This window comes from Ascidiella aspersa, chromosome 9, assembly GCF_963924565.1.
Source record: "Ascidiella aspersa chromosome 9, kaAscAspe10.2, whole genome shotgun sequence".
In the NCBI taxonomy this organism is placed as follows: domain Eukaryota; kingdom Metazoa; phylum Chordata; class Ascidiacea; order Phlebobranchia; family Ascidiidae; genus Ascidiella; species Ascidiella aspersa.
In genome coordinates, this window is record NC_139455.1 from 13,061,473 (window position 1) to 13,075,021 (window position 13,549).

General features: G+C 35.5%; 1 protein-coding gene across 1 annotated transcript; it reads left to right on the top strand.

Annotated features, from left to right (window-relative positions):
* Nucleotides 1–219: 219 nt before the first annotated feature.
* LOC146133054 (uncharacterized) lies at nucleotides 220–10,692 on the top strand. Its single transcript, XM_083397635.1, has 7 exons — nucleotides 220–224; nucleotides 304–478; nucleotides 2,767–2,843; nucleotides 3,003–3,108; nucleotides 5,639–5,800; nucleotides 8,979–9,167; nucleotides 10,573–10,692. Exons 1-7 carry the CDS (start codon nucleotides 220–222, stop codon nucleotides 10,690–10,692), a joined length of 834 nt encoding a protein of 277 aa, XP_083253761.1.
* Nucleotides 10,693–13,549: the final 2,857 nt, after the last annotated feature.

Below are 13,549 nucleotides of genomic sequence, written 5' to 3' on the forward strand. Positions count from 1 at the left end.
TTCGTAACTTCGTACTGATCGACTGCTTTCGGTTAACCCACGTTGGGCTTCTGGTGTAGGCCTACTATTATATGTATGTATTTTATTGGTCTGTATTACTTTAAACTAAGTCGCAGCTGTACACACATATAAATGTTTATAATGCTTTTGTAAAATGTTTTTATTTTCCTATTTAAAAGTTATTTCACGAAATGTCTAAGCTGGGTTAGCTATCGTAACATGCGGTAAACTTTGTTGGGAGTTAAGGCATTATAGCATTTACAAGGTTCATAACTAAAAATGCTTCTGCTTTATTCGTACAAGACGACCTCGAAAAGTGAAAGTGGAAAATGTAACTATTATGTTATCGGAACAATCAAAGATTGATTTAGAGTCCCATATTTCGACGTCGACTTTTCTACCGGAATGTTACTCATCGCCAAGTTTTGGAATACATTCAAAACAGAGCGGATTTTATTTGGAACACATACAACACCAGGTTAACTTTCTTTTGTAATAGGATTACATTTGTGGAAGGGATTATTAAATCTTTTTTTAGAGATGACTGCTCGCGAAGCTATTTAATTCGGCCCGCTGCTGATATTCCTTTAAAACCTTCTTTTCGTTTTGTACCTGGACGCAAATTGCTTTCACACTTCGCGCCAACTTTATTTGCCGTTTGGGGGCATCTTTTTAGACAAAAGGCGGCATGTGTAACAGTGGTCGACCAAGGTTTTTGTTTGCTGAGGCGTTGAAAATTTTCAGGTATGAAGTCTCAAAGTATCTTTTAAATAATTGATCTTAAAAACACATGCCGTTGTCAAGCGAATTCGTACGCGAACATGCTTAAATGCAGTTTAATGGAATGAAACGCTACAAAAATGCATATTTTAAATTGGCAAAACTTTTAATTCTAAGTATACGAGACGTATTGGCAGTGTTGTAATAAACCTGCTATAAAGCAACAATGTCTTAGTCGGAATTATTTATAATACCATCGAATTAATAATAACGACATAATAAAACAAAGTACGTACCTGGAAATAAGACCTATACCTGTCGGATTAAGACCTAAATGACCTTAATAACATCTAAAACATTAGGGGGGCTACATGCGACGAGTATGCTCTGTCGGTCTGGCATCGGCCGTTTTGGTTTCAACATTATATTCCGCTGTTGTGCACCGGACTTTTTGCTCTTGTATGGGGATAAAAGTGGGTAATGGGTAAGGTTATAATTTGAGATGGGAGGTGAAATTATTAGGGAAGTTAGTGATGAAGTTAAGGGTGGGGTTAGCGTTTAGCTAAAATGTTGATTGGATCTAATTCTGACGGTTTAGGTCTTATTTCTACGATTTGAGGCCTTATTTCGATTTCCGCTTTATGTCGACTACTATTTCCTATTTCGTTTTTATTGCTGGACTACAAAATAGGCATTCCAGTGCAAATCTTTCAAGTTGGAGAGCAGTTGTTTACAATACAAACGGCGATATTCCAAATAAGTTTGAAATTTGCGCTAGAAGTGAAAAAAAGTTGAACTAACTAGATTATTTTGATTTAGCATTGTTCATAATCTGTATAACTTTTTTAATTAAAGTAAGATTAATCTCGCATTTGAAGCAAGCACTAAAATGATTTAATAAAATGTCAGCTTTGTGTTTAGTAAATATCACTTTTATCCGTTGTGTAACGAAGTTTTTGGCAACTGTTTATATGGGAATATTTATGGACTTGTTTCTATTTATGGGACTATAGTCGCACACGAGGTTTGAACTTTAGACCCTAAAATTGCGCTGCAAATAAATTACTAGATTACCACTATCTAAGTAGTCGGTTTAACGACAGATGGCCCACCATGCATGACAAAAACAAATAGTCCGGTAACGCTTTGCATTTCTTTGTCAACAAAGCAGCTCTATAAAAGAAACTTGAATGAAGTAATCCGCATCACAAATATCCATCCTTTATGCCCATTCTATGAGTTGCTGAAAACTAAACGTTTATAACGAAACATTTCGAACAATTGAATAATATTTGATCAAATTAGCAGGGATGCATTATTAAATTCGTATGTTTTAAACGTTGGCACGCGAATAAGTCATATGATGAACACTGGCATATCAACAGTTTAAGTTGCATACCCCTGATCTAGTCTAAGTTGGCTCAAATTATAATTTGAATGGATGTGTTGTGCTTTAGATTTAGAAGTTCTGTCTATAAATAAAGGGAGGAAAACATTCGCGATACAAATGCATTGCGAAAAACTTAAGTTGGAAAACTCCTTAATAGAAATTGCCACGATTCACACTGGTATTTTCTTTGAAGATAAAGATTCCTTTATAAAAGGCTTAAACACAAACCCAAATAGGTAGCCGCCAAAGATACGCCAACGTTGGCTATTGCATAATATTGGTTCAGGAATTTGACATGGTTAACTTAAGGCATGATGGACAAGTTTATCGTGTACAGTTAAAAGTACCCCACAGATTGTAGGAGGCCCGGCGGCCAGGATGATTTGTATTAATGGGCCGTAGATTGCAAACCACTTCCATATAACAGCCCAAATAATAAGGACCAAAAATATTTTTAATACGTTAAAAAAAGATAAAAACACGGTTCCCATTCCATGGCATAGATCTCACAAACCAGGCTGAATATTAATTGCGTACGATGGAAGTGTTACTCTATCTTTCGCAAAAATACATAAAATCGTGTTAATGGTTTATTTTTTTTTCTTAATTTTTGCTGTTATAGTTGTGTACGATTTTAATGTTGATTACACATTTAGGAAAAGTCGGAAACAGAATTCTTCGGTTTTCAAACCAAAACAAATGGCAGGTTATCGCGGACAAGAAGTCTCAGCAAGTATATACACTGATTTTTAGCTTGTTAGAAAAAATACCAAACATTTTCACTGTAATGATGTACAAACAAAATCATAATCATATAAAGGGCAATCTTCATAAGATCACTTTGGTCCTTAAAATCGTATTAACCTTAAGTTGCTTTAAATAACAGGTTAAGCATCAACGACTCAAACATACGAAGCGTTTCCCGTATGTTGTGGCAGAAACTTTCTTTGTCCACAAAAGAAGAAACCACAATAACAAAAACAACTTTTAAACGATCGGTAAGTTTATCAAAAGAATCTAAACCAGTCGATACTTGTTAATTTAGACATTGTTGAACTTTTATTAACCATCAGCTTCTTACAGTGTTTCCTAACTATTTAGGGGTAAGGCAGTACATTGTGAAACCCTTACTATCATTTATGTTAAGTGTGACTGTAATGCAATATTTCTAACTGTGTGCCGCAAAACACCAATGTGCCGAAAAGATTAAGTGAGCCGCGAAACTCTTCGTTTTGAAAGTAACTTACAAATTACAAATAATTTGTCCATATTACAAAGATGCATGCAGACTATCACGCAAAACTAAAATATACGCTTTTCATTAGATAGCTAATAATATTTTAGTACTTATCTATTGCCTTGCCGTTTAGTGTGGGTGGTAAGGCAACTTCGTTTTTAGAAAGTGTAGCCCTATACCGCGAATTTGTTTTTAATTTGTTCTTGCGCCGCAGAAAAGTCACGAAACGAGAACCAACTTTTTCTAATGCTTTGTTAACCAACATAGCTAACCAAAAGGTAATATATAGACAACGCATAAAATGAAAACAAATTTACGAAACCAAAATAAAAAACAATGCGCTAGTTAATGAATGCTTTTTCCCCTAAAAAATCACGCTATCGAATTTATAGTCGAACCGGAACCGAACCGGAACTTTATGAACCGGTTTTTGGTCAATTTTTTCCGAACCGTAACCGAACCTGAACCGTTTTTTGTAATAAATTAAAACAACATGAACCTTAACCGAACCCGAACCTGTAAATAAAAGCGGTTCACTCCAGCATGACGTCAAAAGTTGTATTTTACATAATCAAGTTATGCCATGTTCAAAAGTTTACAAAAAATGTTTGAATATTGAAACAACGTTGGTATTTTTATTTTTCAGATATTTCAATAATGAGTTGCTGTTTTGTTAATACGTCATGTAACTTAGATTTGATGGCTTACAATACAAAGATCAGTCTCTACATTAATTGACCCACATTTTTAGATTAAACTTTTCCGGTTTCTACATTAATTGACCCACATTTTTAGATTAAACTTTTCCGGTTTTGAAATAACGATGATCAAACCGGAGCTGAACCGGAACTTTCAAATTTCTCGTAACCGAAACCGTAACTCAGTGCTTCTCAACCCCTGGGTCGCCACTTGGTTGGTTTGGGTCGCCGTCGCTAATTAAATTTGTCTACGCAAAGCCGTTTGATATCTGAGTACCTTACTTTATTCATTTCTTATTGACTGTTTGTTGACGTCATAACAGTGCATTGTTGAGGAAATCACAAGTAAAAAAGCATTGTGAAGATTGCTGTGAGACTAGTTTAGCTACGTTCGATTAAAGGTTAAATGTCATAACTTACTTAAACTCCTTTAGATTAGCTACGTTCGAGTCAAAGCTAATTATTTTAACTTAGTTTTACAGTTCTATAGTAATGGCAACTAGGAGAAAGTATAGACCGTAATACTTAAATTACGGATTTACATACCTGTTTGACAAAGGTATGGACAAACCACAGTGTGTAATTTGCAGTGAAGTACTAAGCAATGAATCCCTCAAAGACAATAAACTGAAGCGTCATTTGAATACTAAGCACAATAATCTTTCCGATAAAAATAGAAATTTTTTTGAACGAAAAGAGCAAAGCTTGAAGCGACAAAGAGTCGATTCCGTCAGCAACCCTTTTATGTGCACTTTGAAGCAAGAAACTATGGCGTCTTGCTTAGTTGCTTGGCACATCGCACGTTCGAAAAAAACTCATTCAATAGGACAGCATTTGATAAAGCCAGCAGCCATCGACATGGTGCGCATAATGTGCGGTGATGACGTAGCAAAGAAGTTAGATATAGTACCGCTATCTAATGACACGGTTTAAGGCGCATTATTTTAATGTCAGCAAATGTCAAAAAACAGTTGATTTCGTCTATAAAACTAGGTCGAGAGTTTAGCTTTGCTACCTGTTCGCTACCTTGGTGCAAACAATTTGGAAGAAGACTTTTTATGTTGCAAAGCTATGGAAACAACAACCTGAGGTGAAGATATTTTTGCTTTGGTCAACTCCTTTATAAATGAAGAGGGATTAGAGTGGATAAATTGTTCCAGTGTTTGCACTGATGGAGCTCCAGTCATGCTCGGATCCCGGAGAGGTTTTACGGCTCGTGTAAAAGAAATCAATCCTAATGTAATAATCAATCACTGCTTTGTCCATCGAGAAAATTTAGCATCTCGCAGACTTTCAACTGAACTAGGAAATGTTATGCTGGATGTAATCCACATCGTCAACTTCATCAAGACAAAGTCTTTGAATTCACGACTGTTTGAAAAACTATGCTAAGATTTTGATGCTGAATTCCAACACCTGATATACTTTTCTGATTTGAGATGGCTATTTCGCGGTAAAGTATTGGAGAGATTTGTCACTCTGCACAAGGAGATTCGGCAATTTTTGATAAAGAAGAAGCATAATTTGGCAGAAAGGCTTGCTGATCAAAAGTGGGTTTTGTTTGTAGCATATCTTTCTGATATCTTTTATCAGTTGAATGCCTTGAATTTGCAAGGAACAAAAATAATGTTGGTCGATGTATCTGAAAAACTGATTGCTTTCGGGGAAAAGCTGAGGTTGTGGAAAAGGAAGATAGAGTCTCAAAAAACAGCATCATTTCCTGTTTTTAATCAGTTTCTGGAAGATTTGGAAGAGGTTTGCTTTGATGATATCCAGCTTGTCATAGTCAGGCATTTTGCTTCGTTAATACAAGAACATGAATCGATTAACCCTAAAAATGTAAAAGATTTGGAATGGGTGGGCAATCCGTTTGTTATTAATGTCGACGCTTTGCCTGAAAGCTACCAAAGTATTACTGGATTTGAAGAGGAATTCATTGATATTCAGTGCGACAGATCATTGATGAATAGATTCAAGGAAGAAACTCTTGGTCAATTTTAGACAAAAATCAAGAACGAAAAAAATATAGTTGGCACGCACGCGGTAAGAGCTCTCTTGCCATTTGTTACCACCTGTTTGTTTGAGAGCGGGTTTTCTACGCTTACTGATATCAAAACAAAGAATAGAAACTGTCTTCAGCCCGAAGATGACATGAGATTGGCACTAAGCAAGATTGCTCCAAATTTTAACAAAGTTGTAGAAACGATACAAAATCAAGGCTCACATTAATTAAATTGAAACTTTTATGTTTATATTCGATTGTCTTATTTGTGTGTAGTTCACTTATGCTTACAAAAAGTTGTGAAAAAAATTGGGTCGCTTTAGCATCATCATTAATTTACGTTTAATATTTGGGTCGCCGCAAAAAAAGGTTGAGAAGCACTGCGGTGTAACTGAACCGGTTTCTGAAAAAAACATGAAACCCGAACCGAACTGAACCGGAAAAGTCAAACGGTTCGACTTCCTTGTTTAAACCCGGGCAGAAAACGGGACAAACTTTTTCGAAAAGCGGTAGCCCACCGTTAACGTAGAAGAAACATACCCCAGCTAATTTATTTATTTGCATATCTCGATTTGTAATATATGGTCGTAATCCTAGCTCCACTTTTAAACTGACGCGAATTACTTGTATTGCTTGCGCTAACTTTTAAGGTTTGTATAGGTTTATAAATATATACTGAAGATATTTTTTGAGATATTAAGTTATTTTAAATGTTTTAAAACATCAGTATTAAATTAACAACATTTTTAACTTCAACCACGCCATTTTGAGGCGATTATAGGCGTTCATAACTACCTAGAATTGTCAGCTTAAGGGTTATTTTTCACTTTTACACCTAGCGATAATCTTTTACATGTCTCAAAATAGAGATATATAACAACGTGGAAACTACAGCAAAAGATAAGAAACTTGCCTAAAACACCACAATTACGTCATCCATTTTTGTTAATGGCTACACAATTCAAAATTCGGATAAACACTCGAGATTATTCTCATAATAAAGAATACACTAGGGGTAACAAAATACGTTAATTCTGTTGTCTTCAACCTTTTGGCCCTGTGCTCCTTTTTAGTCGATATTTAAATCTTATTCCCCACTACAAATTTCGCAGTTGCCACGCGGGCTTTTACAGCCCGCATAACCTTCCAGAATATATCGAAAAATCCAGCATCATCTAAAATTTAAATACCAGGATATCACACAAACCAAATGACGTCACAATACGCTTAATCAAGTGACCTACACTTGCACAATAATTCGTAGACAAGTGCAAAGCTTGGTCTTTTTTTGTCCTTTCTCGAAATTTATTTTCCGAAGCTCATATATGGCAAATGCAGCAATAACACATAGCAGAGACAACCAGTAAGAGATTAATATTGTAACATAAATTCCCCCTTAAAAATTCCCCCCCTAGTGGGTAATTCAACTTGGTTGGGAACCACAGCGTTAATTGGACCAAATCGATTTGTCAAATTATGACTCTTTAATTAATTGGGCGTCATTTACAAAAACGCGATACATGACGTAAAATTTGCAAAAGGCATGTTCTGTGAGACTGTGACCATCCTGTGCTCCAATGTTATGGTTAAATCACGTCCTAACTACTTTTTGGAAAAAGTGGATAGGCGGACTTTTACTCAGTGATAAATAAAATATCAAGTAATATTGTTGTCCAAATATTTCAGGCGACATACAGTACACATTAGATAAGTGTTTTTGTGACAATACAGTTTTGGTTGATAGCTATTTCAACGTGAACATTTTGCCACCGTAGTTAATTAGCAACGCTACTTTGGCGCCATCATACTGAATTTCTTAGGACTGGACTTCTGCGATATAGCGCATGTTTTCCACTGTAAATATCATATCTTAGTTAAACGTTTTAAGACATTTCTGACACCAATTAGGCCCCACAAATTTTTTACGCTCAATTATCAAACACATACAGGTCTCTATCGTTAATATCTTACCGCAATTGTTAAGCCTGAACGGTTGTTTTAGTTTAATTTAAATAATTAGAATCCTTGACATCTTAGAGACGTCATGCATTGTATCATCAAGTTCCGTTTAATCAACCGAACGTATTTCTATCTGGGTGTGGTTACAAAATGGCGAGCTCAGCAAGTTTTATACCCTTTGACTATATATGCTTTTAATGAAACAAATTTGACCTGCTAATAAATTAAATTAAATTTGTTACACCATGCCTAAAAATTACCATAGCCATCCAGTCAGAATTTTTTATCACACATTTTATGAAATTAGTAATGCGCTACAGTTAAACTGCACTGAAAATCCGGGTTGTCCCTAAACCTTTAATCCGTGTTGTCCTAGCTTCACTGTTAAACTCGCGAATTACTTGTATTGCTTGTGCTAACTATTAAGGTTTGTAAAGGTTTATATACATACTGAAGATATTTTTTTAGATATTAAGTTATTTTAAATGTTTTAAAAAATCGGTATTATCAAAATCCCAACATTTTTACCTTCAACCACTCCATTTTGATGCGTTCATAACGCTATTGGGGTCCATATCATCTCTACAGTACATGTCTACTTAGAATTGTCAGATTAGGGTTATTTTTCACTTTTACACCTAGCGATAATCTTTTTCATGTCTCAAAATAGAGATATATAACAATTAACGTAGAAACTACAGCAAAAGATAAGAAACTTTTCCCATAAAAGTAACCGAAAAACATCGTGTCTAAGACATCATAATTACGTCATCCATTTTTGTTAATGGCTACACGTCCCCAACCTTAATTAGAATCCTTGACATCTTAGCGACGTCATGCATTGTATCATTAAGTACAAGATTAATTTTATGCTATTCTGGTTTTTACACATGTGGCTATTAAACTGCACTAAAAATTCGGGTACTTCCCTTCTATACACTATAATTGCACAACCGCACATTTGTATTTTAGAAAAGCTCGGTGATGCATCGGAACCAATTTCCTTTGTCGGCAATCGATCACTACACGGGGAGACTTAACGAAACTAGAATTCACAAGCATAGCAAATCTGTTTGGAGCAATAACTCCGTTAAAGTTCTACTGTTCGCTAAACTTGCGGCAGGTTACTTTACAGTGGACAGTATTGGAAGACTTCGCAAGGTATTTTTGCATTGATGTGTACCAGTGACCCGACGGCTGAAGAGAGATAATGCTAGGTGTGCGCTGCGGGGAGGGAATATACTAAACTATAACTAAATCCTTTTTGCAATAATATTTTCTTGAAAAAATGTTTACTGAAAATATGCTAATTCAGTATATACCGATCAACGTATTTTCCCAAAACTTTGAAAGGCCATCCGCCTATGGTGGAAATATTGGAAACAGCTTCTACCAGCCTTTAGAGGGGGTGGCCAACACACAGCTCGCGGATTGCATGCGGTTCTTCACCCAGTTTTATGCTGCACCTAGACATGTTGCAATTATGATTTTTTAGAATGTGTCGATGTTATTTGGTTAAGTTATGGATTATTGCAGTTTTCGACTTAGACTGTATGTAAGGTGTTGCTCTTTGCGGTTAACAAAGAACAAATGTGGCTCTTGGTATCTTATTGGTTAGCCACCCCTGCTATAGACGATTAGCGCGCAATAATTTAAAACAAGGAACACTGGAAAAATTAACAGGTCATATTAATAATAATGAAGTTAATAAAGTTTAACACGAGTTTTATACCCGGCTGGCGACCACATAGTCCGAATCAAACCCGAACTGGACTTTTATGAACCGGTTTTGGGCTAATTTTAAACTAACCGTAACCGAACCTTAATCTTTTTAAAAAAAAAAAAATACATTAGCCAAAACGGAACTAAAATGAATGTTTTTGGTTCAACTTTAACAAAAAACTTAATACAACAAGCGGATCGCTCCAGCATGGCGCCAAAATATAAACTTTGATGAGTCAAGCGGAACGAAATTGTAAACAATAATCGGAACACAATGTAAAGTGCCATAAAAGACTATACCTATGAGAGATATACTTAAATTCAACAATGTGGTATCTAGGTTTGTAACTGATTAACTAGGTTTGTAACTGATTTTGACAAATTTTGACTTAACGTCTAAGATTTGACTAAATTTTGACTTTATTTGCCAAATCAAAAAGTAATCGCCCTGCTTATAAGTATTGGGAACAAGACAAACTTTACTCGAGTTGAGTTTCACACATTTAGGTTGAGCCACATCCCGAGTCCTTTTCCAATTGTCTTTTTACAAAACGGGCAATGTATAAAGGCGTGGATCAGGTTTCATAAAATCAGGTTTTCATAAATATGAAAATTGTTGAAAGCGAAATTAGTTATACCAACAAGACATTATAACGAGTGAAGAAAAGACACAGAAGTCAAATCTCACGAAATAGGTTTGGTTGCATTCAAAATCTATAAAAATGTCCCCAAGGTGACTAAGAAACCTACCTTGCCTATTTTGTATTTGAAAGTATTTAAATTTATAAGTAAAGATATAAGTTTTTTTTTCTATGTTAAACCGATTCTTTTACATTTGCGACAGGTCAACGATTGGTTGCATGTTAGTAAGCAAGATTTAATGTACAGGGAAGAATCTATTTTTCACCTTGTTTGTAACAATGAGATAGAAGTTTATCAGGAAAGGAGAAAATCTTACGGCTGATGGAAAAAAGTGTCGGGAATTCAATTGTTAAACGTTGTTACATTGTGTCCGCGGCAATAAACATTTTGTAAACATTTTCCAAGAGTGTTAGTTCTTTAAAATTAAAATCTTTATATTTGTGTGTGTTGTTTCAAGTTTTTCGCATATTTGAAGGTTGTAACCCAATAGTACAGAAAGAAAGTCGTATAGTTTAAAATGGTTTAAGAACGTTTTAAAATATACCCTATCAGTAGTTTCCAACTTTTTCTGCCTGCGGCAAGCTAAAAAAGGCAAAAATAAATTAGTCGAAAACGTTATACAAAACCATGCAATTTTAACTAAACAATCACCCTAACTAAACGACAAAGTAGTAGCTAAATGTCATAAAATATTTAGTTATCTAATGCAGTGGTTCTTAACCGCCGGTTTGCGATGATTTTTTGCCGGCGTGTTCAAGTTTTTTGCAACTTCAACTGCGTTAATGCAAAGTTGTTTATTGGTCTAAATAAAAGGCGTCCAACATTTTTAGTGAAACCAAACTTTGGTCCAAAATTTATGGCGGGCCATAATTTAATAACATACATGGTCTGGTTGGGGATTTTCGTTTGAGACGCCATGAACATTTTAGGCATGACTCTACAAAGTAACGTCGGAATGTTAAGTCGTAAAAAAATAATCTTGAAAATATATGCTATTCTCCATCGTGATTGCCTTTTGGATTATGTGCAAAACACTAAATTTTGGTGTCGCATAAATTTTCGAAAACTCATAAGGTGGTCGCGAGAACAATAAGATTGGAAACCCCTGTACTACAAATACAATTTAGATCCGCGCGGAGTTAAAAAAAAAGTCAAAACATTTAGTTATGGACTTCATGTTCGCCGTCTAAGGCGTAAAGCTTTAGTTTGCGCGTCGATTTTCGATCCTGGATTTCTTAAAAAGCTGCTTCTTCCAGCTTTTCGTTGAAGTTTTAGTGCTTCCTGATCATGTTCAAAGTTGGCCAAAGCCTCCTGCTGGACTTTCTTATAACTTAACATCATGCTGTCGAGCGAGGTGTACTTTTATGTGAGCCTCCCTGATCCTCAGGCTTCGCACTACTTCTAAAACGTTTTGCTACAACACGTACATCAAGACAGTCCACAAGTGGGGGAAGTGGCGTCGGTCATAGTGGCATGCTGCAAGTTGTCCAAGACGGCTAAGTTTCAGGCAGAACATCATCATCAGATAGGGACGAACACAGGTCTATCGATTTCGTGAACATGGTTTCAAAATCAGAAAGAAAAGATTGCAAAGCTCTTTTCTGATTTGAAAAAATACTTTTTGTACGAATGTATTTGTTTTCAAGTGCTTTAAAATGTAAATACGGCTACGATCACCTGGTTTAATCTGGCGGCGACGTTGTAAATGCAGAAAACGACGATGCAGTTACAAACGATGTTGCATCGCCCAATACTTAATGGAGTGGCTTGGGACCACCCAGGCGAGTAGCAGCTCAATATACAAAGTAAAAAACGTGTGCCTTCTTTTGCAGCTCGGTTTTCTATTAAGATAACCAAGGGGGCGCCAACGAAAAATTAACACATGTAGGCTACCAAAAAACACAGTTCTATACTGTTTCGTTTTAGAGACCTACTCGTACAAAACATTGGTAAGTAAACAAGAGGCCAGAAATTCAACATTTAGCATGTCCTCCGTCATTCCCCGGTGAAAATAAAAAATAATACATTTTTGCTCTGGCTTGTTTAGACTGTTTAATATGTAACATATACGTCCTTTAGGCGACGCGTGCGAATCGCTTCGAAAACAATTTATTGGAAAACAGATGGCGAATACTGTGATTTAACATTAAGAAAATGATACCCGCTTGTGGTCCGTTTAATATATTTCCTTGTGTTAAAATGTTTATTTGCTTTTTGCAATGATGTGATTGATATCAATAAACTCCAAAGCTTTTCCTTCTTCCAAAACTTTTCATTTTCTTTCAGTTGATACTTTTGAGTGACAGGTCGTAATGTTTAAATACCGTTAAAGCGATTGTATATCTATTTTTTATTTTTAATTCCGGATGATAGTATGTGTGTGTTTTGCGAATCGTTTTAAGGAAATAAATCAGCCCAAAAGTGTCCTACCATGGCACGATACGGCCGCGCGATAAGACCGACATTTACTTGTATATTGCGCAAGAGTTCACTCTCAAAGAGCGGGTGTTTATAAGTGAAGTTGTTTTATGACGGCACAATATGAAGTAACTTATGATGTCATTCCTATAATTTAATAATTAAGCATATTACTTTATTCGTGATCCTTCACAGTTTAATTTCCAAATTAAAAATAGCAATATGGCTTCTATCAACTGCTGTTTCACAATTTGTCATTCCTGGCTTTAAAAAAAGACATGACAACCGCTGGGTATTATTCAATAGAACCCCATCTTGTTTGACATAATCTTGCAAGTTTTAATGACGACTTGTGATACTATAAAAGTAAAATGACGAGTATAAAGTAATTATATTATACTCCTATATACTGCACAAAATCTTTCAACTATAATAAAGAGCATTAATATTGTTGACCTGCCAAAAGCTGTTCCAGTCTACTTAACCACAAGATTGACTTCATAGAAAATGCGCCTACAGAGGCTATCAACATTTAAGGCCCATTTGCTCATGTTTTGAAAAAAATTGGTCGTGGAATATACAAAACGACGGAGGTAATTAAAGTCATAATGAAAATCACAAACTCTAGTTTACCTCGCTAATATTTAAAAAAAAAGTATATGCATGCTCGGCTGCTCGCCCTGGTATCAAAATTTGTAATACCTAAATCCCGCCAGAATGTAAAAGTGGCAAATCTACATGCGCTTGCTTTGAACAGAACA